This window comes from Oncorhynchus nerka, linkage group LG18 (assembly GCF_034236695.1).
Source record: "Oncorhynchus nerka isolate Pitt River linkage group LG18, Oner_Uvic_2.0, whole genome shotgun sequence".
Taxonomy (NCBI): Eukaryota; Metazoa; Chordata; class Actinopteri; order Salmoniformes; family Salmonidae; genus Oncorhynchus; species Oncorhynchus nerka.
The window spans coordinates 31,442,217-31,465,799 of NC_088413.1; the positions used below are offsets into that span (position 1 = coordinate 31,442,217).

The window sequence follows — 23,583 nt, forward strand, 5'->3', positions numbered from 1 at the left end:
ATACAAAGGAGGATGTCTGTCCTCATACCTCTGGCACTTTAGTCAGACTGCCAGAGCGTGTAAAAACTTTATGATGGGGCCGGCAACAGAGTTCCCATTGACTAAGCACTACGGAGACCAATCAGGAGAGAATACATACAGGTCAAGGGTGCCAATTGAAAGTCAAGGGGTGTGTCTATGCCTTTTGGATTACTCTCTCTTTACAGAGAACCCCTGTGGTTCAAGTCAAGAGCTTTCAGTCTGCTCTGTGCATGCCTGAAAGTGACAGAGCCAGCAGCTAAGAGAGTTTTTCACAGTATGTCATAAAAAATTATTACACGTATGAATGTATGTAAAATGCGAATATGTATTAGATCCAGTACAGTGGAATAACTATAGTCCACTGACTATATAAGGGTAGTCAGTGGACATTCTGAACCTTGTTTGAAGTTAGTAGGTCACATGACCAAGGAGCTATTGAAATTTGAAAGTTTGCAAAATTAATGTAAAAACGTGTGAGATGAAAATGGACAAACTAAAGGGTGTGCAATGTGTAGGCCCACTGAGTGAACATTGTGAGCCCTGTTTGAAGTCAATAGGTCATATGACCAAAGAGTTATTGACATTCAAAAATGTCGGCAAAAAAAGTGTGGGCTTTTAGTGGTGTATACCTTTTGTGGGTTAGATGGTGGTGCAATTTATTTTCTCAATTTCCCCTTATTTTTCTTGACAAAATGTGCAATTCACACTCCGACCTGTGAAAGGCAACAATAACCAACACAGCGTCCAGTCTACCGGAAACTCACACGAAGAAGAAGTAAAGAGAAAGTGAACAGTGACTAAGAACAATTTCCATTTTAGCGTTTTCATTGTTATTTGGACGTTTAATACCACCCTGGAACTCAATAGATGACTCATTTAATTGCACAGCACCACATACTTGCAGCGTGTAGTGTTTAATACGCGCTGGAGACTGGACTTGTTTGATAGATGTTTTCTAGGTAACGCTAACAATGGCTAACTGTATGGTTTTTCACACTCAAATGGCCTCCATCATGGAGGTGCTAGCGAATGCAGCTGTAGCAGAGATCTGTAAACTCGTAGACGACGACTATGCAGTGTTTCGTTTGGAAATAACTCAAAGCCAGAAAGAAAACAGGGGATTGCGGAGGAAACTACAGCTACTGGAAATCAAAGTGGCACGGGAGCGCGCAGAGAGGACAATGAGAGAGCGCGTCCTCGCCAGTCGTCCCAGTAGTGTCAAGATCCTCGACCGACACAGAGGAATGGCAAGAGGTACATTTTTGCAGTGTGTTGTGAACATTATTATATTGCACACTGCATTATTATATTGCAGTGTACATACAGCCTTTACCCATGGATCTTGGGTCCATGAAAGGAGGTATCAGCCTACTCAGTGACACCCACAAATTACAATTCTGAAGAGTTTGTAGACATATTTGCGTCGTAGTTCTTATTGTGGAACTGTGGGAAATCACCTCATCTTTCAGCGTGGCGCACAATTGGCCCAGCGTCATCCGGGTTAGAGTTTAGCCGGGGTAGGCTGTCATTGTAAATAAGAATTTGTTCTTAACTGACTTGACCTAGTTAAATAAAGGTTAAATAAATATTGTGCCTATTTAATATTCACATTGCAATGTACATCCTTACTTATGGATCTTGGGTTCATAAAATGGGGTATTAGCCTACTCAATGACACCTACAGAACACAACTGTGAATAGTTTAAACAAATATTAGCATTGTGGAACTTATAACTGTGGGAAATCACCTCATTATACAGCCTATTCCGTACCAAGATCATAGGTATAAGGGTGCACATTGCAAAATGCTTTTCAATACAATAGACTGAATAGCGATGTGATTTCCCACAGTTAAACACAATAAGAGCTACGCCGCTAATATTTGTGTAAACGTTTCAGAATTGTAATCTGTGGTTGTCACTGAGTAGGCTGATACCTATGGATCTTGAGTCCATGAAATGGGGTAAGGCTGTACAGTGCATATAAGTACGCCTTCAATGCAATTATGAAGTCTACATCCACAGTGCGATTAACATATTTTGTTGCGTTAAACTAAATTGTCTTTTGTTGAATTTATAATACATTCCAACCTTGTTTAGAATGATCTAGTCCAATTGTGGCATGATTCCACTATTTATATCCTTTTGCATCAATGGGGGACTTTCAGTTTGAAGGCGAACAACCACTATTGTTGCTAATGTTGTTCATGATACACACACATTTTTCAGAAGGCCAAGGCTGTGCAGCCTGTCGCCATTCATATATAGCGCACTGCCTCTTCCCTGTTCCCTTCTGCATGTGTTACCTAGAATTGGGTCTTGGTCACTTTTTGGATAGTATGCAATAAATCCCCTGATTACTTAACTATCTTGCAATGACACAATATCATATTCTAACCAGATTCTTGATTACTGCATTTCCTATTATTTCCTCAATGAAAACAATGTGATGCAAGTAACAATACATTGATCAATACAATGCATATAAAAAAGTTATGAAAAGTGTTACCTTGCCAATTTTAGACAGTATCAATAGAGAACAATATATCGTTGATCATTGACAGTTCCTAACCACCTCTTTCCCCCCCAATCACTCTCTCTCAGGTGAAGGACATCTCACTGGAGGCTACAGGAGCTCTGTGAAGCCAGCAGGACACAATACATGGAGAGATGACCAACCAATCACTGTTGATGAGGGGAGTGGAACCTCAACCCAGCACGTTATCATGCTAGAGGTTTGTGTAATAGTGGTGCATTAAAAATTACGGTTAATTTGACTAACATTTGGCAAGTTTATTTCATAAAGGCTCCCCTTAGCTATTCACTTGCTTACATGTACATACTTATTTATCTGCCATAGGGGAGCTTGTGAGACTTCCCTATGACATTGTTATTCAATTCAACCCATGTACCGGTAATAACCTCCTCTCTTCTTGTGTCAGTCTGCAGAGGCTGCAGGTCCTGGAGTCAAGCAGGAGAGGTCTGAAGGAGAGGAGGACACACAGCACAGCAGAGACATCCAGGCTGGAGCGCCCCCTGTAAGCACAGAGGAACCCACCACTGTCCCAGCACAGCCCAAAACCCGACGCAGCATCACGGAGGTCAGTGGAGCGCAGAACGCCGTCCTCAAGTCAGAGATCGACACCAAGACTTTAACTGTGACACACAGGCTCTTACACACAGGTTCTGACCACATATCAGACCCAGAGAGACTTGGGCGGGGGAGACTGGGCTGTCCTCCTGCTCCCGGTTCTGACTACTTACCGGTATTTCACCAGAGGATGGTTCATTGCCGTGGGGATGGGGATGGTGATGATGACGCGATAGACACTGGTGGTGATGATCCGTCTTGTTCTTACACGGAGATGGACCCTGGCAACATGCCCTTGGGTTTAGAGACACAGACTGATCTGTCTAGAGGGGACTGGAACCAGTACAGTAGTAGTGTATACTCTGAAGGGTGCCTAGATGAGAAAGAGGAGGTTATAGTGGTAGATGAGGTGGCTGTGAAAGTAGAGGGCGTCATTCCTCCCACATGGAATGCAGATAGTTCCATAGGAAACAGACACTCACAAGGCAGAGATTTCTTAGATTACAGGGAAAGCTTAGAGACAAATCCAAATGTTGAGACCCACTCCCCTTCACACGCATTCAGGGATCGCGACCCAGTATCCACGTCGATGGGACCTTCCGATTCACACGCCCGCGTCCCTTTTGATCAGGTATTGAACTCAAAGGACCAAAGGGCCAAGGCTCGGGGAGGGGGAGCAACATCAGGCAATAGTAAAGAGAAACGGTTCCTCTGCATGTTCTGTAATAAAGGCTTCAGCTGCTCCCAGAATGTGGAGATCCACCAGAGAGTCCACACGGGTGAGAAACCTTACAGCTGCCCCCAGTGTCACATGCGCTTCGCCCAGTCTGGCAGCCTGAAGCGGCACCAAAGGGTCCACACAGGGGAGAAACCCTACAGCTGCCCCCAGTGTGAGAAGAGGTTCTCTCGCCAACACCTGCTGAAGACGCACCTGAAGGTTCACACAGGAGAGAGGCCGTACGCCTGTACGCACTGCGGGAAGAGGTTCTCAGAGAGGAGCTCCCTCCGGATACACCAGCAGAAAAATCATTCCACTCTATAACATAGAAAGTTTGTTTAGATCAAACCCTGCAATAAATATAGACTCAGCGACATGACTTAGATGCACAAAGTAAACAGCGGTAGTGGGTCAATTTCTACAACAACTAAGAGCGTTGATGCACAAGGCTAAACTTCTCTGATGTTTTGGTCCTGCACCTTGTAGCAGCGTGAAGCGAACCCGTGTACATGTGCAGATACTCTTTGTGACTGTGTGAGACCATCACGCTCATCACAATATCTGTGGTTCTGCTCGTGGCAACCACATAACAAGTCTTCCTTTTAAAGACAGCTTAATTTTCATTGTTGTCAGAATAACAGATTTCAGTGTTGAATATTCCTGGGTAGAATATTGCAGTCAGGCATTGTGTGATACACATATAATTACAGTGACTTCAGAAAGTATTAACACCACTTTACTTTTTCCACATTTTGTTGTGTCACTGGCCTACACACAATACCCCATAATGTGAAAGTGGAATTATGTTTTTAGACATTTTTACAAATGAATAAAAAATTCAAAGCTGAAATGTATTGAGTCAATAAGCATTCAACCCCTTTGTTATGGATAGCCTAAATAAGTTCAGTAGTAAAAATGTGTCACATAAGTTGCATAGTCTTTAACATGAATTTGAATGACTTCCTCGTCTCTGTCACATACAGATAATTGTCAGGTCCCTCAGTCGAGCAGTGAATTTCAAACACAGATTCAACCACAAAGACCAGGAAGGTTTTCCAATGCCTCACAAAGAAGGGCACATATTGGTAAATGGGTCAAATAAAAATAAAAGCAGGCATTGAATATCCCTTTGAGCATGGGGAAGTTATAAATTACACTTTGGATGGTGTATCAATACACCCAGTCACTAAAAATATACAGGCATCCTTCCTCACTCAGTTGCCGGAGAGGAATGAAACCACTCGGCGTCTTCACCATGAGGCCAATGGTGACTTTGAAACAGTTACAGCGTTTAATGGCTATAGGAGAAAACTGAGGATGGATGAAAGGCATTGTATTTACTCCACAATACTAACCTAATTGACAGAGTGAAAAGAAGGAAGCCTGTACATACAAATATTCCCAAACATGCATCATGTTTGCAAATGGGCACTAAAGTAAAACTGCAAGAAATGTGGCTAAGAAATTAACTTTGTCCTGAATACAAAGCGTTATGTTTGGGGCAAATACAAAACAACCCATAACTGAGTACCACACTACATATTTTCAAGCATGGTGGTGGCTGCATCATGTTATGGGTGTGCTTGTCATCGGCAAGGAATTAGTTTTTTATCATAAAAAGAAACAGAATAGAGCTAAGAAAAGGCAAAATCCTAGAGGAAAACCTGGGTCAGTCTGCAACAGACACTGGGAAATTAATTCACCTTGCAGCAGGATAACAACCTTAAACACAAGGCCAAATATATGCGGGCGTTGCATACCAAGACGACATTGAATGTTCCTGAGTGGCCTAGTTACAGTTTTGACTTCAATCTGCTAGAAAATCGATGGTAAGACTTGAAAATGTCTCTGTCTAATGATCAACAACCAATTGGACAGAGCATGAAGAGCATGTTTTAAGGATAATGTGAAAATATTGTACAATCCAGGTGTGCAATGCTCTCAGTGACATACCCAGAAAGAATCAAAGCTGTAATCATTGCCAAAGGTGATTCTAAAATGTTTTGACTCGGGTTGAATACTTATCTAATCAAGATATATTTGTGTTTTTTTTATTTGAAAACATTCCTGAGACACTTTTAATGAGAAAATGAATACAGTTCATCAAGTTCATGCAGATTTGTTGTTGACTTGTGTGTGTGGTTTTCATATGGTGTATTTAACTTGTTTCTGTTTAATAAACACAAAATGGGACTTTTCATTCTAAGACTTTCATTGAGACTCGCTTTAGTATATATTACATCTGATCTCACCTTATTCTGCATACACCCACCAGTGCTTTATAACCAATATACACTTACTAAATATACCTACACATACCCACACACTAACAAACACCTACTGTCCACGTCATTATAGTTTAGACAGGTTTGTCTGATGATGACTTTTGACTTATCATAGCTGACTAATTTTTACCCACAACATCATATTTATGTCCACCATGATGGGTTTAACAATAATGAAGTCATTCTGTAACTACAGCAAAGCACTCAAATGTAGTGGGGATGGGTAAACACTCCATGTTGAAAGTGTATATGTGTGTACGTACCTGAGGGAGTGTATGTCTGTGTAATCTGTTTCACCTGTCACTTCCAGGAGGAGGAGGGTCCAGAGGTGCTGCTGGTGAAGGAGGAGGGTTGGGGGAACCCTGAGGGGACCATGGTCATAGAGGACAACCAGACTACACCACCTTCTGAAACCACAGAGGAACCAGCTGAGCAGCACAGGACCACACACAGTCTCCCTGAGGTGAGCCCACAGTGAACTACTGTCTCTCAGAGTAGGAGTACTGATCTAGGATCAGTTTAGCCTTTTAGATTATATGGAAAGATCCTAGATCAGCACTCCTACTCTGAGATTCTTTTGTGGATACGGGCCCAGATATTGATTAATGTCTTAATTGTCTTAAGTGTGGGACCATGCATTTAAATTATCTAAGCATTTTTATTTATTTTTATATAAAATTTATTTGGCTAGGGAAGTTAGTTAAGAACAAATTCTTATTTTACAATGACAGCCTACCCCAGCCAAACCCTCCCCTAACGATGCTGGGCCAATTGTGCGCCACTCTATGGGACTTCTGATCACGGCCAGTTAGTTGTGATACAGCCTGGGATCGAACCAGGGTCTGTAGTGACACCTCTAACACTGCATCTCAGTGCCTTAGACTGCTGCGCCACTCGGAAACCATTAGAGTGTCAAGTAATCAAATCAACTAACACTTTTGCATAGTATCAAATTAACTTGCATAGTACTCATAGCAATCCCTCATTACCCAATCAGAAGATGCTCCATAGCAGGGTGCTCATATCAGATTTCTTGATCCAACATCCTCTCACTGTATCTTACAGCCAGTAGACATGGAGGATGGGAAGCCTGATCTGCTGCTGGTCAAAGAGGAGACAATAGAGGACGGACGAGAGAGCACTGACCTGCTGAGTGGACTAAAGATGGGGGAGCAAGGTAAGGGAGAAATACATATAGCCTACATACAGTAATAGATCTTCAATGGGAATGAATAGTGATGCACCTGGCTATAGTGTTTTCTTCATTCATAAAATTAAATCAATACAACTTATGTTTACATACAAAAACGCATAATGTCTTAACTTTACCAGGTGATTGACCAGGTAAAGACACTCCATACGTAGAGATCTCTCTGTCATGCTTTGTAAACCCTCTTCCTACAGGTGGTTGGCTGGAGGCTAACAGAGGAGACTGGGCAGCCATCATGGATACCCAGACGGGTGCAGCCAAGGGCACAGGGGACAACATCACTGATCAGGCCAGGACCAGAGATGACATATTGGAGGTCAGTGGATGTGACACTGTCCTCAATTCTGGGCTGGGGAACAACACTGTTAACCACAACCAGAAACATACAGTCGAACAAAAAACAACGACCAAACTTAGTCGACAAGACAGGCTGAGACCAGGGCGAGGTGTAGATTTGTTCTGCGGGGACATGTCCATATACGGCTGGAGAGAACAGACAGACTCTGCTCGCGATGCTGTTTCATGCTCCTATAGTTGTGATTCAGTGAGACTGAGAATTACTGTCAGGTTAACCCCCTAACAGGTGCTGCCTTCGGCCTGCCTTCTATAGGATCTAGCAACTGGAACATGGACCCTGCTACAACACAGACACTCCCTGGCCTTCGTCCTCCTCACACTCTCCTTATGTTAAACCAGACCTCAGACAATGCCAATGCCTCAACACTAAATGGCTACACAAGCCCATTGACAGTAGTAGCAATGCTATCAGTAGATCCGGTGGCAAAGAGAAGCGCTTCCCTGGTTCGTTCTGTGGGAAAGCCTTCAGTTTCCCCAAACAGGTGGAGATCCACCAGAGGATGCACACAGGGGAGAAAGAATTTGGCTGCCAGCTGTGTGAGAAAAGGTTCTCCTACTAGCACCACCTGAAGAGGCATCTGAAGGTCCACACAGGAGAGAGGCCATTCACCTGTACGCACTGCAGGAAGAGGTTCTCAGAGAGGAGCTCATTCTGGATTTGTCAGCAGAAAATGTGTAGAGTATAGTGACATGTAATATTAGTTAGTTTTTAGTTAATTCTGTTGGTTTTAGATGTACAGTTGAAGTCAGAAGTTTACATACATCTTAGCCAAATACATTTAAACTCAGTTTTTTCACAATTCCTGACATTTAATCCTACATTACCTGTCTTAGGTCAATTAGGATCACCACTTTATTTTAAGAATGTGAAATGTCAGAATAATAGTAGAGAATTTTTTTCTTTCATCACATTCCCAGTGGGTCAGAAGTTTACATACACTCAATTAGTATTTGGTAGCATTGCCTTTAAATTGTTTAACTTGTTCAAACGTTTCGGGTAGTCTTCCACAAGCTTCCCACAATAAGTTGGGTGAATTTTGGCCCATTCCTCCTGACAGAGCTGGTGTAACTGAGTCAGGTTTGTAGGCCTCCTTGCTCGCACACGCTTTTTCAGTTCTGCCCACACATTTTCTATGGGGTTGAGGTCAGGGCTTTGTGATGGCCATTCCAATACCTTGACTTTGTTGTCCTTAAGCCATTTTGCCACCTTTGGAAGTATGCATGGGGTCATTGTCAATTTGGAAGACCCATTGACGACCAAGCTTTAACTTCCTGACTGATGTCTTGAGATGTTGCTTCAAAATATCCACATAATTTTCCTTCCACATAAAGCCATCTATTTTGTGAAGTGAATATTTGTTTCATCAGACCAGAGGACATTTCTCCAAAAAGTACAATCTTCATCCCCATGTGCAGTTGCAAACTGTAGTCTGGCTTTTTTAGGGTGGTTTTGGAGCAGTGGCTTCTTCCTTGCTGAGCGGCCTTTCAGGTTATTTCGATATAGGACTCGTTTTACAGTGGATATAGATACTTTTGTACCTGTTTCCTCCAGCATCTTCACAAGGTCCTTTGCTGTTGTTCTGGGATTGATTTGCACTTTTCGCACCAAAGTACGTTCATCTCTAGGAGACAGAACACGTCTCCTTCCTGAGCGGTATGACGGCTGCGTGGTCCCATGGTGTTTATACTTGCGTACTATTGTTTGTACAGATGAACGTGGTACCTTCAGGTGTTTGGAAATTGCTCCCAAGAATGAAACAGACTTGTGGTTGTGGAGGTCTTGCCTGATTTCTTTAGATTTTCCCATAATGTTAAGCAAAGAGGCACTGAGTTTGAAGGTAGTCCTTGAAATACATCCACAGTTACACCTCCAATTGACTCAAATGATGTCAATTAGCCTGTCAGAAACTTCTAAAGCCGTGACATCATTTTCTGGAATTTTCCAAGCTGTTTAAAGGCAGTCAACTTAGTGTATGTAAACTTCTGACCCACTGGAATTGTGATACAGTGAATTATAAGTGAAATAATCTGTCTGTAAACAATTGTTGGAAAAATGACTTGTGTCATGCACCAAGTAGATGTCCTATCCGACTTGCCAAAACTATAGTTTGTTAACAAGAAATTTATGGAGTGGTTGAAAAACAAGTTTTAATGACTCCAACCTAAGTGTATGTAAACTTCCAACTTCAACTGTATATTCTTCACTGATGAAGAGTGACAACTTTGTCCCTTTTTAGGTTGATACTGGTGTTTTAAAGTGAGATAAGGATGGTGCCGTAATTCATGTTTACTTGACAAGTAGTGAAGCTGTATGAAATGTAAATGTTGAACCTTTTCCAAAGTATCTTAACATTAAATCGAGGGTACCATATTTACAGAAAAGGTCAAGTGTTACCATAGTGAGAAAAGTTATTGTACCTGTCACATGTATTGTTTGTGCAATAAAATGACTGAAATTCATGTTTTGTGATTGTATGACCATTTTGTTTAAATTAAATACAAAATTGACTCTCTGCTGACTGACCTGGTTATTTTTGTATCATTGCAGGGACTGAGTTGCTCTTATCTCAGTCGAACCAAAACATTATACTTAATTCTTTAACTAACACACAAGGACATTTTTTATAATAAACTCCAATGGCTCCATATTGTTAGGTACTTGAATCACAGTGTTTTATAATATCATGTCATGTTTCTATATGTACAGCAAAGAGTTTCTTACATGCTTTTCTGTACAATCTTTGTTTGCAGTCTGCAGTCCATGAAGACCTGCTTATATCCAGTGTTACTGGTGGGAGAGAGTGGACCTCTGAAGCAACTGATCACATACCCTGGCCCCGGATCAGAACCATGGATCAGGAGCCTTCAGTCTTCCTTCCCGAGTTGGAACAAGGACCCAACCAAGAAGGACAGAGACTCCTCCACCACCACACAGAACACAACCAGTGGACAAGTGGATTAAACAACCTCAGTCCTGGAGGTCATCAGAGAGACCGAGGCTCCAGTCAGGGATCCAGTCTGCAGCCCAGACCCTTTTCTTCACAGTCTCAGTGCGGGGATGAAACCGGGCCTTGGGCTGATAGAGATAGACCCTCCTGTTCCTATGATACAAACACCACAGTATCCATGATGAACAGAGCAGGTTACCCTGGGTTTCAGCCTTCACAGAGAGTGACAGGAGACCAGAGTCTAACAGGAAGTCTGTCTTCTCCTTCAGGGTCTTATCTAATGCCTCGTGACTGGGTTCATAGAAGGCCTGAACCTGTGTCTAGTCTTCCTCAGTTACCTCCTGGTTATCCCACCAATACAGACAGGGTCAGGATGGGCGTTCACAACAAGAGGTACCTAGCCTATACCACAGAACACAATTCCAACAACACCCCAACAATGGCTAGAGGTCAAGGAAGGAGTTCAAAGATTAACCACCTGAGGGTGGTGGCTCCTGCTTCTACCTCCTCTGGTGTCATTGGGTCACAACGTGGGAGGCCGAGCATTAAGGCGGACGCCGACAAGCTGTACATCTGCCCAACGTGTGGGAAGCGCTTTGCTAAAGCAAACTATGTGAAGGAGCACCAGACCATTCACACCAAGGAGAGGCCCTTCAAGTGTAAGCTGTGTTACAAGAGCTTCTCCTTCCTGAGTAACCTTATCAGACATAGGAGTGTCCACAATGGAGAGAAGCCCTTCAGCTGTACCCAGTGTCACATGCGCTTTGCCCATGCTGGCAACCTGAAGAGGCACCAGAAGGTCCACACGGTAGAAAGTCAACAGCTGACCCCAGTGTGAGAAGAGGTTCTCTCACCAGCACCAGCTGAAGATGCACTTGAAGGTCCACACAGGAGAAAGGCCATTCACATGTACACACTGCAAGATGTTCTCAGAGAGGAGCTACCTCAGGATACACCACTTACAGGAGCAATTAGGGTTAAGTGCCTTGATCAAGGTCTCATCAACAGATTTCTCACCTAGTCGTCATGGAGACTTGAACCAGTGACTTTTGTTCTTAACTGCTAGGCTACCTGCTACTTGACATATAGTAGGGAAGATATGGACCAAACTTGTTTTTGCGTGGATTCCGAGACGCAGTTAGCTTTTAACAGCTAGGAAACACCGCTAACCAAACAACAGTGCTAGGTGGCTGTACTACAAAAACACCGGTCGTCGTCGTGGGAAAGACGCATTGTTAAAAACTTTTTGTAAACAACTGGTTCTGAGGGGAATCGACGAGTATCAACAGCTTTACGCTATGGAGGAACAACATACTCCATGGAAAGATCCAGCTACCTCACAAAATCCCCCCCCCCCCCCCAAAAGACATTAATCTACAGACCGACGATTTTACTTACCGTTTAAGTAGAGGCTAGTGCTCTGGCTGGAATCCATGCAACACTGGAAAAGTTGTATGAGGAAGTAGCAGGGCTGAGGGGGAGTTTGGAGTTTAGCCAGAGTAAAATGTTGATGCTCCAAGGAGAGAACAAGACACTCACAGCCAAGGTAAAAATCCACAATTCCAACATGGATTGTCAATTTAGGAAAATCAGAGTGATGAGGGAGTCGCTCCTAGACCTACAAAGTCATAGCATGCGTGAAAATCTAATATTTTCTCGGATTCCTGAGGACGCATCCAATAATCCAGAGGGCGTGATCAGATAATTCATGCAGTCCGCCTTGAAACTTCCTCTAGAGACTGTAAACAAGGTGTCTTTCCACCGAGTACACAGACTTGGTGCTCAGAGTGACAAGACCAAGGGTCCCTGACAGATCATCGGAAAATGTGAACACTACCAACAAAAGGAGCTGATCAAAAGCAGAGGGAGGGAGGTTAAAGGGACCAAATTCGGTCTTATTGACCAATTTCCATGTGAGACAAACGAACGTCGCAAGAGGCTGTATCCTGTACAGAGGCAACAGAGGGAGAGGGGTAAGCGTGCCTTTCTCATTGTGGACAATCTCTTTATAGATGGACAGCTATTCGAGACAGCTCTTCGAGACAGCTCCATAACACCATGGCTGTATTAAATTCTACAGGGACTTCAGGTTACAAAAAAAAGAAAGTATGGGAACTGTAAAAATATCTTAGCACTGTAAAGTGGATATGAACACACGTGCTCACTTACACATACGGACTTATACATACACACTTGATCTCGCTCTCTTCTCTCACTCTTCTCTTTTCTCCCACTCTCCCTCTATTGTCAAACTGTTCTATAATTTAATGCTTCTTGTTTGGCTATCTTTTCTATATCTTTGTCTACACGTTTACAACAAGCAAGGGGAAGATATCAGAATAGGATCATTGGGGAATAATAACATATTGTACGGGATACATTTGTACTGTAGTGAAGCTGTCTATAGTAATGCAAGGTCTCTTTCAAAATCATGTGAAACGTCAATTGCTATGGAAATGCTGGGATGTGTTTTCAATGATGTTAAAGGTAATTATGATACAATATGGATTGCAATTATCATCATGAATATTGTTAGGTTCTAATTCTCAGAGTAAAAAACTCAATGGACATTTATGAAAGCTTAACCAAGTTTATTCTGCTCAAAGGGTCAGTACAGCTGCATCAGACAAAAACATTTTCCACCACCACAAGTATATATACTCCAATTTAGGCACTCCCCCCTTCTCACCAATCCTTACATATTTTATGGTTAGACAGGAAGACGAAGTGATAGGATAACAAACCATTGTTTCTCCCTTAAGGGAATCTGACCTGACCTCAACCTCCTTGACACCTTATCCAAAGATCTCTACCCTTCTCCCCTAACACATTCCAAAGCCATCTGGCTCCTACAGATGACAATTAACTTCTGATGTAAAAATCAGTCTCTTTCAATCCTTAAGATACTATACTTCTGAGTATAACAATGTTCCAAGTTTAACCCAGAATCAAACAATATTAAGGCTATACGCACTACATGTTACACACATAGACAACCATGCAAATTGGCAGGGTTATTTATTTGGACATCACACATTATAGTTTTAATCTTATACAGACATTGTACACACACTCACTAAATCACATCAAATATTATACATCAACCTACTCAGATTTACTACACACATAATAACTTGTCTCAATTTTCTAACATCTGTGGCATTGGCTCACAGGCAAACAGGCAACTGAATAAAACACATTTCTAGAACCTGATTCTTGAATTCTAAATATCAGACTTGAAAGCTCTAATTTTGACCGTCATAATAACTCTGATGGCAGTAACTTTACAAGCACTAATTATGGTAAATTTAGACTGAGTATAATATATAGTTATGGTAAGGGGTGAAATAAGTATAGCCAGTTATAATTGTAACAGATAATAAAAAAAGATCAGTCTTTACATGGCTAAAAAAAGGAATATAACATATACTATTTACAGGAAACTCACTCTACATCCTTAGATGAAGTTGCGTGGAAAAAGGAATGTGGTGGTGAAATAATATTCTGTCATTGACAAAGGAACTCAAAAGGTGTGATGATATTAATTAACAAATTAATCAGGAATGATTCTCAAGGAAGGTGGATCTTTTTGAATATGAAAGTGGACAAAAAAGAGATTTGGCTCATTAATCTATATAGTCCAAATCAGGATGATCCATACTTCTTTGAAAATATTTATACCAATTTATTTAATTTACAGGCAACAAATGATCAAATCATTATGGCGGGAGCCTATAATACAGTATTAAGTACCTCAATGGACCGTAAAGGAAATCACTCTACAAACTATCATCACCGTGCCCTTAAAGAAATGACAAATATTATGGACACATTAGAAATGGTGGATATTTGGAGACTAAAAAATCCCGACCTAGTGAGATATACATGGAGGAGACTTAATCAAGCTAGTCGTCAAGACTACTTTCTTGTCTCTTTCACTCTTGCATCAAAGGTTAAAAAAGTTTTAACAGGAGACGATCGGATCATCATCTAATTGGCCTTCACATAACTCTTATAGAATTTCCACGTGGATGGGGATATTGTTTACTGGAGGACAACTTCTTTTTAACTAAGACAAAATCATTTCTAACTTAATTTTTCCAGTCAAAGGTAAGTGAAGCAAATCCCCTTACTGTTTGGGATACCTTTAAAATGTACCTTCAGAGGTCATTCAATATTCATCAATAATAAAAAGGCAGTTTCAACAAGGACTAACAAGGGAAATACATGAACTAATAGTACAGGTAGATAGCAATAAAAACGATACTACAGAGATACAAAATAAGTTAAGAGAAAAAACAAAGAGATCTAGAGGGACTTATTCAAGAACGATCTAATGTAATCTATTACAAAAATAAGAAGTTAAACAAGGGTGTCTGCTGTCACCATATCTATTCGTTATGGCCATCGAAATGCTAGCTATTAACTTAATACTGCCCCCAGCCATAACGAGTAGCTTGGATGAATAAGGTGGCCAGAGTAAACTGTCTGCTACTCAGGCCCAGTTGCTAATATATGCATATTATTAGGTAGATTTGGATAGAAAACACTCTGAAGTTTCTAAAACTGTTTGAATGATGTCTGTGAGTATAACAGAACTCATATGGCAGGCAAAAACCTGAGAAAGAAATCCAACCAGGAAGTGGGAAATCTGAGGTTTTTAGTTTTTCAACTCATTCCCTATTGAATGCACAGTGTCTATGGAGTCAAATTGCACATCCTAAGGCTTCCACTAGATGTCAACAGTCTTTAGAACCTTGTTTAATGCTTCTACTGTGAAGTGGGGGCGAATGAGAGGGGAATGAGTCAGAGGTCTGGCAGAGAGCCACGAGCTGGCCACGCGCTTTCACGTGAGAGTTAGCTTGAGTTCCATTGCATTTCTGAAGACAAAAGAATTCTCATGTTGGAACATTATTGAAGATTTATGTTAAAAACATCCTAAAGATTGATTCTATACATCGTTTGACATGTTTCTACGGACTGTAACGGAACTTTTTGACTTTTCGTCTGCTCCTAGTGATCGCGCGTCATGAATTTGGATTACTGTGCTAAACTAACAAAAAGGAGGTATTTTGACAGAAATGATGGACATTATCGAACAAAACTAACATTTATTGTGGAACCGGGATTCCTGGGAGTGCATTCTGATGAAGATCATCAAAGGTAAGTTAATATTTATAATGCTATTTCTGACTTCTGTTGACTACACAACATGGCGGATATCTGTTTGGGATTGTTTTGGTCTCTGAGCGCTGTACTCAGATTATAGCATGGTGTGCTTTTTCGGTAAAGGTTTTTGAAATCTGACACAGCGGTTGCATTAAGGAGAAGTGTATCTATAATTCCGTGCATAATAGTTGTATGTTTATTATGAGTATTTCTGTAAATTTGTGACTCTCTGCAAAATGACCGGATGTTTTGGAACTACTGAACATAACGCGCCAATGTATACTGAGATTTTTTAAATATAAATATGAATTTTATTGAACAAAACATACATGTATTGTGTAACATGAAGTCCTATGAGTGTCATCTGATGAAGATCATCAAAGGTTCGTGATTAATCTCTCTATTTCTGTTTTTGTGACTCCTCTCTTTGGCTGGAAAAATGGCTGTGTTTTTCTGTGACTTGGCTCTGACCTAACATAATCGTTTGGTTTGCTTTCACTGTAAAGACTTTTTGAAATCGGGCACTGTGGTGGGATTAACAAGAAGTGTATCTTTAAAATGGTGTAAAATACTTGTATGTTTGAGGAATTTTAATTACGGGATTTCTGTTGTTTTGAATTTGGCGCCCTGCACTTTCACTGGCTGTTGTCCTATCAATCCTGTTAGCGGGATCTCAGCCCAAAGAGGTAATCATACACAATAACAACAGAGGATCAGAAATCCAAGGCTTAAAAACATGTATGCCGATGACTGAAGTTTTATATTAAGTCCACAAGCTAGATCCCTGCAATGTTTAATTGAAGATCTAGATAACTTTTCTGGACTCTCTGGACTAAAATTTAATTAAGATAAGTGAACAATATTACTTTTTGGATATTTAAAAAATACAACTTTTACATTACCCTGCAGTTCACCTATAAAATGGGCTGATGTTTGTAGTGGAAATATATTGAGTCAAATATTTGCACAGATACAGGAACTTGTAGATTCAGTTAGACTTTATTACAAAGTAACAAAGCCGAGCAATTCCATGGAAAAAGCTCAATTCTCATATCATAGAGCCCTGCCTTTATAGTATTTAGTCTTTGCATAACGTATATAATCACCTCCCTCTATATGAAAATAGCTTCCCTTGACCTTTCTCAACCATTATCTTTCCATCTGAGTTATTGCTTGTTAACGCCCACATCGGATAGCTGTATAGGTGATAATGCTCTTCAAAGTGGACAGCCTAGATGCTGCTAATATTGGAAATGTAATCATAGTCATGAGTTTAGCCCACCCGTCGAAGTAGACATACTTGGTATTCATATCACAAAAGATATAAATAAGCTCTCCACAATGAATTTCAATAGAAAACTTGTAAAAATAGACAAGATCCTGCAACCATGGAAAAATTGCCCTGATTTAACTTCTTAGTCATCTCAGCTTACTCGCTTACTTATGGCGCTGCCTACTCCTGATGATTTGTTTTTCAAATCATATAAGCAAAACATATTTAGCTTTATCTGGGATGCTAAACCAGACAAAATAAAGCGTACCTATCTATATAATGAATATGAATTGGGTGAGTTGAGATTATTAAATATAAAAGCACTAAACCTCTCTCTAAAAGCTTCACTTATTCACAAGTTGTATTTGAACCCTAAGTGGTTCGCAAGTAGATTACTAAGAAAAGCTCATTCATTGTTTAAAAATGGCCTTTGCCGATTGACATTCAAAGTATCTCTTTTTCAAACAAGCATTGCAGAGCTAGCTACAATTTCATCCCCTGAAACGATAGAACAAATATTATGGCTTAACTAAAATGTGCTGGTTGACAAAATACCTCTATTTATGGGAAAGATGTTTGAAAATTGTATTTTGTTCTTAAATTATATTGTAAATTGGAATGGTAGAGTTGTGTCTTTCATGGAGTTATCAGAATTGTATGGGAAGGTCTGCTCAATCCAAAAGTACAACCAATTGATTACAGCATTACCCCAAAAATGGAGGAGGCAGGTGGCAGCGGGAGGAGGTAGGGAACTGGTCTGTCTGCCCAATATAAAGGATCAAAAGTATACCAGTTTAATATGAGAACCAGTATGTTGACAACTGTGCCATACAGATTGCAAAATAGTTCCATGGTACAGGGTTTATGAGTTGATATATAAAACAACGCAAGATTCAAGACTTCGTGCTTTTCAGCTAAAATTATTATATAGAATTCTCGCCACCAACAAAAATGTTGAATATTTGGGGAATAAAATCATTGAAGCTCTGCAGATTTTGTTGTGATGATACAGAATCAATAGACTATTAATTTTGGCATTGCCACTCAGGTAGCCTGTTTCTGATCTCAGGTTCAGGAATGGCTAAAAATGCATAGCATTGATCAAAATTTACCCTAGAAATAGTACTGTTAATAGGTCTGGAGAGACCGGGTCAATCAATTATTAATACTCCTAGTAAAAGTATTTATCTTCAACTCACAATCTGTGGATTCTATTTGATTAGATAGATTGAAATTGGACGGTAAACATCACAGCATAGTTGAAAGATTTACAGTGGGGAGAACAAGTATTTGATACACTGCCGATTTGGCAGGTTTTCCTACTTACAAAGCATGTAGAGGTCTGTAAACCTGAAGGATCTGGAGAAGGTCTGTATGGAGGAGTGGGCCAAAATCCCTGCTGCAGTGTGTGCAAACCTGGTCAAGAACTACAGGAAACGTATGATCTCTGTAATTTCAAACAGTTTCTGTACCAAATATTAAGTTCTGCTTTTCTGATGTATCAAATACTTATGTCATGCAATAAAATGCAAATGAATTACTTAAAAATCATACAATGTGATTTTCTGGATTTTTGTTTTAGATTCCGTCTCTCACAGTTGAAGTGTACCTATGATAAAAATTACAGACCTCTACATGCTTTGTAAGTAGGAAAACCTGCAAAATCGGCAGTGTATCAAAAACTTGTTCTCCCCACTGTATGTTGCGTAGAAATCCGAAGAGTGTGGCCAGCAGAGATAGGTGGGATGGGCTGAGGTAAGTTGAGGGTTGGGATGTGGAATTGGGGACAAGTGGGAGTGGAGTTGCTGGGCGGGAGATAGTTTTTATACTTCCTCTTTGACCATCATTCTAAGCTTGAATGACACTGAGGGGCAGTGTTTTTACAGCTAATGCCGGTTTGCCTGAGGCTGATGCCGTGCAGGTATTTGTACACATCCACACTCTTATTCAAATACACACACACTATTTACACACAAGTAAATAGTGCCAGACATGCACTCAAACATATACAGTTGTCCTTGATGTTCTTTTATTTTTTTGCATTGTTGTTTTCTGTTCTCTTTTTTTTCTCATGAGTTCATTTTCTTGGTTGTTGATGCATATATATAGGTTGGGGAATGGAATTATTATTATTTTATTATTTTCCTTTTCCTTCTTTTTTTTCCTGGAGGGTTGACTGTGGGAGGGGTCTCGGACGGTTGAGGGACAGCTATGGGCAACTGTGGGGGGGATCTTGGAGGGTTCGAGTCGCCGTTTTTTTTTGGCCTTGAGGGAGATCTGTCGAAATGCCCTTGAGCAGGGCGTGACCCTGGATGCTTCTGTGTGTCGCTCTGAATGGGAGTCTGTTGGATGACTGGTGTGGTGTAGTTGTTGAGCGGCTTCACTGCAAGTATATTGGATATTCAAAAAAAAAAAAAGAGAAAAATTGAATATATAAATATTTGGACGAGCAAAGTCAGAGCGACAGACAAAGATATAGTAGAATGTGATATAATACAGTAATGCAAAATATGCAAACATTATTATAGTAACTTGTGTTCCATTATTAAAGTGGCCAGTGATTTCAAATCTATGTATATAGGGCAGCAGCCTCTCTGTGCTAGTGATGGCTATTTAACTGTCTAAAGGCCTTGAGATAGAAGCTGTTTTTCAGTCTCTCGGTCCCAGCTTTGATGCAGCTGTACTGACCTCGCCTTCTGGGATGGTAGCAGGGTGAACAGGCAGTGGTTCGGGTGTTTGTTGTCCTTGATGATCTTTTTGGCCTTCCTGTGACATTGGGTGCTGTAGGTGTCCTGGAGGGCAAGTAGTTGACCACCGGGGATGCTTTGTGCAGACCGCACCAACCTCTGGAGAACACTGCAGTTGTGGGCGGTGCGGTTTCCGTACCAGGCGGTGATACAGCCCGACAGGATGCTCTCAATTGTGCATCTGTAAAAGTTTGCGCTGTTGCGCCTTCTTCACCACACTGTCTATGTGGGTGGACCATTTGACAGTTTGTCAGTGATGTGTACGATGAGGAACTTTCCACCTTCTCCACTGCGGTCCCGTTGATGTGGATAGGGGGGTGCTCTCTCCGCTGTTTCCTGAAGTTCACAATCGGCTTCTTTGTTTTATTGACGTTGAGTGAGAGGTGATTTTCCTGGCACCACACTCCCATTGCCCTCACATCCTCCCTGTAGGCTGTTTCGGCATTGTTGGTAATCAGGCCTACTTCTGTTGTGTCGTCTGCAAACTTGATTGAGTTGGAGGCGTGCATGGCCATGCAATCATGGGTGAACAGGGAGTATAGGAGGGGGCTGAGCACGCATCCTTGTGGGGCCCCAGTGTTGAGTATCAGCGAAGTGGAGGTGTTATTTCCTACCTTCACCACCTGGTGGGCGGCCCGGTAGGGAGTCCAGGACCCAATTGCACAGGGTGGGGTTCAGACCCAGGGCCTTGAGCTTAATGATGAGCTTGGAGGGTACTATGGTGTTGAATGCTGAGCTATAGTCAATGAACAGCATTCTTACATAGGTATTCCTTTTGCCCAGATGAAATGGGGCAGTGTGCAGTGTGAAGGCGATTGCATCATCTGTGGATCTATTGGGGCGGTAAGCAAGTTGAAGTGGATCTAGGGTGTCTGGTAAGGTGGAGGTGATATGATCCTTGACTTGTTTCCCAAAGCACTTTATGATGATAGAAGTGAGTGCCAAGGGGCGATAGTCATTTAGTTCAGTTACCTTTGCTTTCTTGGGTACAGGAACAATGGTAGACATTTGGGGACAACAGACTGAGATGGGGAGAGATTGAATATGTCCGTAAACACTGCAGCCAGCTGGTCTGTGCATGCTCTGAGGACGCGGCTAGGGATGCTGTCTGGGCCGGCAGCCTTGCGAGGGTTAACACGCTTAAATGTCTTACTCACGTTGGCCACGAAGGAGAGCCCACTGTCCTTGGTAGCGGGCTGCGTCAGTGGCACTGTGTTATCCTCAAAGCGGGCGAGGTGTTTAGCTTGTCCGGATGCAAGACGTCTGTGACCGCGACGTGGCTGGTTTTTCTTTTGTAGTCCGTGATTGTCTGTAGACCCTGCCACATACGTCTCGTGTCTGAGCTGTTGAATGGTGACTCCACTTTGTCTCTGTACTGACGTTTTGCCAGTTTGAATGTCTTACGGAGGGAATAACTACATTTTTTTGTATTTGGCCATATTCCCAGTCACCTTGCCATGGCTAAATGCAATGGTTCACGCTTTCAGTTTTACGCAAATGCTGCCATCTATCCACAGTTTCTGGTTAGGGTAGGTTTTAATAGTCACAGTGGGTCCAACATTTCCTATACACTTCCTGAGAATCGGCTTCCTATTTCGCAACAAAGCATCCTTCACACATGCTGCCAAACATACCCTCGTAAAACTGACCATCCTACCGATCCTCGACTTCAGCGATGTCATTTACAAATTAGCCTCCAACACTCTACTCAGCAAATTGGATGCAGTCTATCACAGTGCCATCCGTTTTGTCACCAAAGCCCCATATACTACCCACCACTGCTACCTGTATGCTCTCGTTCGCTGGCCCTTGCTTCATACTTGTCACCAAACCCACAGGCTCCAGGTCATCTATAAGTCTTTGCTAGGTAAGGCCCCGTCTAATCTCAGCTCACTGGTCACCATAGCAGCACCCACCCGTAGCACGCGCTCCAGCAGGTATATCTCACTGGTCACCCCCAAAGCCAATTCTTCCTTTGGCCGCCTCTCCTTCCAGTTCTCTGCTGCCAATGACTGGAATGAACTGAAAAAATCTCTGAAGCTGGAGACTCATATCTCCCTCACTAGCTTCCTGTTTGAGTTTCTGCCTATAGGAAGGGAGGAGCAAAATTGAGTTTATTAGATTTGCCGAGGGCCTTGTAGGTATCCTGGAAGTTGGAGTTGCAGTGGTTGAGTGTTTTAGCAGCGCGAGTACTACAGTCAATGTGTTGATAGAACTTCAGTAACATTTTGCTACAATAAATGTGGCCTCAGGATATGTTGTTTCCAGTTTCCATTAAGTCCAGTGAAGTTCTTTGAGGGCCGTTGTGGTATCGGCTTGAGAGGGAATATACACGGCTGTGAATATAACCGAAGATAATTGTCTTGGGAGGTAATACGGTTGGCATTTGATTTAGGTATTCTAGGTTGATGAACAAAAGGACTTGAGTTCCTGTATGTTATCACAATCACACCATGAGTCATGAAACATACACCCCCACCCTTCTTCCCAAAGAGATATTTATTCCTGTCTGCGTGATGAACTGAGAACCCAACTGGCTTTACGGACTCGGATAGTATATCCCGAGAGAGCCTTGTTTCTGTGAAACAGGGTATGTTACAATCCCTGATGTCTCTCTGGAATGAAATCCTCACCCTGAGCTCATCAACTTTATTATCCAGAGACTGAACATTAGCGAGTAACATACTCAGAAGTGGTGGGTGGTGTATGCGCCTCCTGAGTCGGACCAGAAGTCCACTCCGAGCACCTCTTTTCTGCCTGGCGGTGTTTTGGATCAGCCTCTGGAATCAGTTCAATCGCCTTGGGGTGTACAAACAAAGGATCCGATTCGGGAAAGTCGTATTCCTGGTCATAATTCTGATAATGCTGGTGAGTTACCGCCGCTCTGATTTCCAAAAGTTCTTCCCAGCAGTATGTAATAACAAAACATTTCCTGGGCTAATAATGTAAGAAATAACACAAACTAAATACTGCAAAGTTTTCTAAAAGCTAGAAGCACAGCAGCCCTATCCGCCAGCGACATTTTCCGCGTCATACCCCTCAGGGATCGACCCTTGTTGTGCTTTGCTCTCCAGAGCAGGGCACCGTTCAAAAGAGTGATCAATGGGGTAGCATTGAGTGTAGAGGTTGATCAAATAAATAAAAAATATTCCTGGTGTTTGATGCCCAGTTTGGTGAGACATAGACCTGGTGGCAATGGCAAGACTGAGAATAATCTGTCTTATTGAGCTTTGACACAGAGTTTCTCCCTGGTAAGGTAATATTTGTTATTTTGTGAGGGCCTAGGTTCTGAACCTGGCCTAGGTTTCGGACATGTTGCAGCAGTGTGATCCCACAATGTGATATATGTGCAGGATGGCATAGTCAGAGGGAGTTTAAAGTTGGGATAGAGAATGCCTGGGGACCAGAATTTTTTTAAATACACCGTCTGGAACAAGACAGTGTTTCATTCTGGAAATGGTCCTATACAAGCCGAAATGTTGAATAAAATTATATTTGAACTTACTCTTTCAATTTTCCGTGGTCCTTCGAGACAAAATATTCACAGGAAAGTATTATTTACCTGACTTGTTAGAGTGGTACTGAAGTAGACATTTCTATCACATTTGCAAAAACATGTAAACACCTGCAAGACTTTGGTTAGTATGCATGGTTTGCGTGTGTGCCGACGGTTATGAGAAAAACATATTGATTGCCACACACATAGACCCGTGTTTTGAAGTTGGTTTAATAATACTTTCCTGTGGACAACCGGCAGAGTAAGTT

General features: G+C 41.7%; 1 protein-coding gene across 1 annotated transcript; it reads left to right on the forward strand.

Moving 5' to 3' along the window:
- The first annotated feature begins 765 nt into the window (after nt 1-765).
- LOC115145655 (uncharacterized) lies at nt 766-11,578 on the forward strand. The gene is made up of 7 exons (XM_029687178.2): nt 766-1,275; nt 2,625-2,755; nt 2,963-3,121; nt 6,425-6,577; nt 7,180-7,291; nt 7,519-7,640; nt 10,433-11,578. Exons 1-7 carry the CDS (start codon nt 993-995, stop codon nt 11,465-11,467), a joined length of 1,995 nt encoding a protein of 664 aa, XP_029543038.2. The 5' UTR covers nt 766-992; the 3' UTR covers nt 11,468-11,578.
- The last annotated feature ends 12,005 nt before the right edge of the window (nt 11,579-23,583 follow it).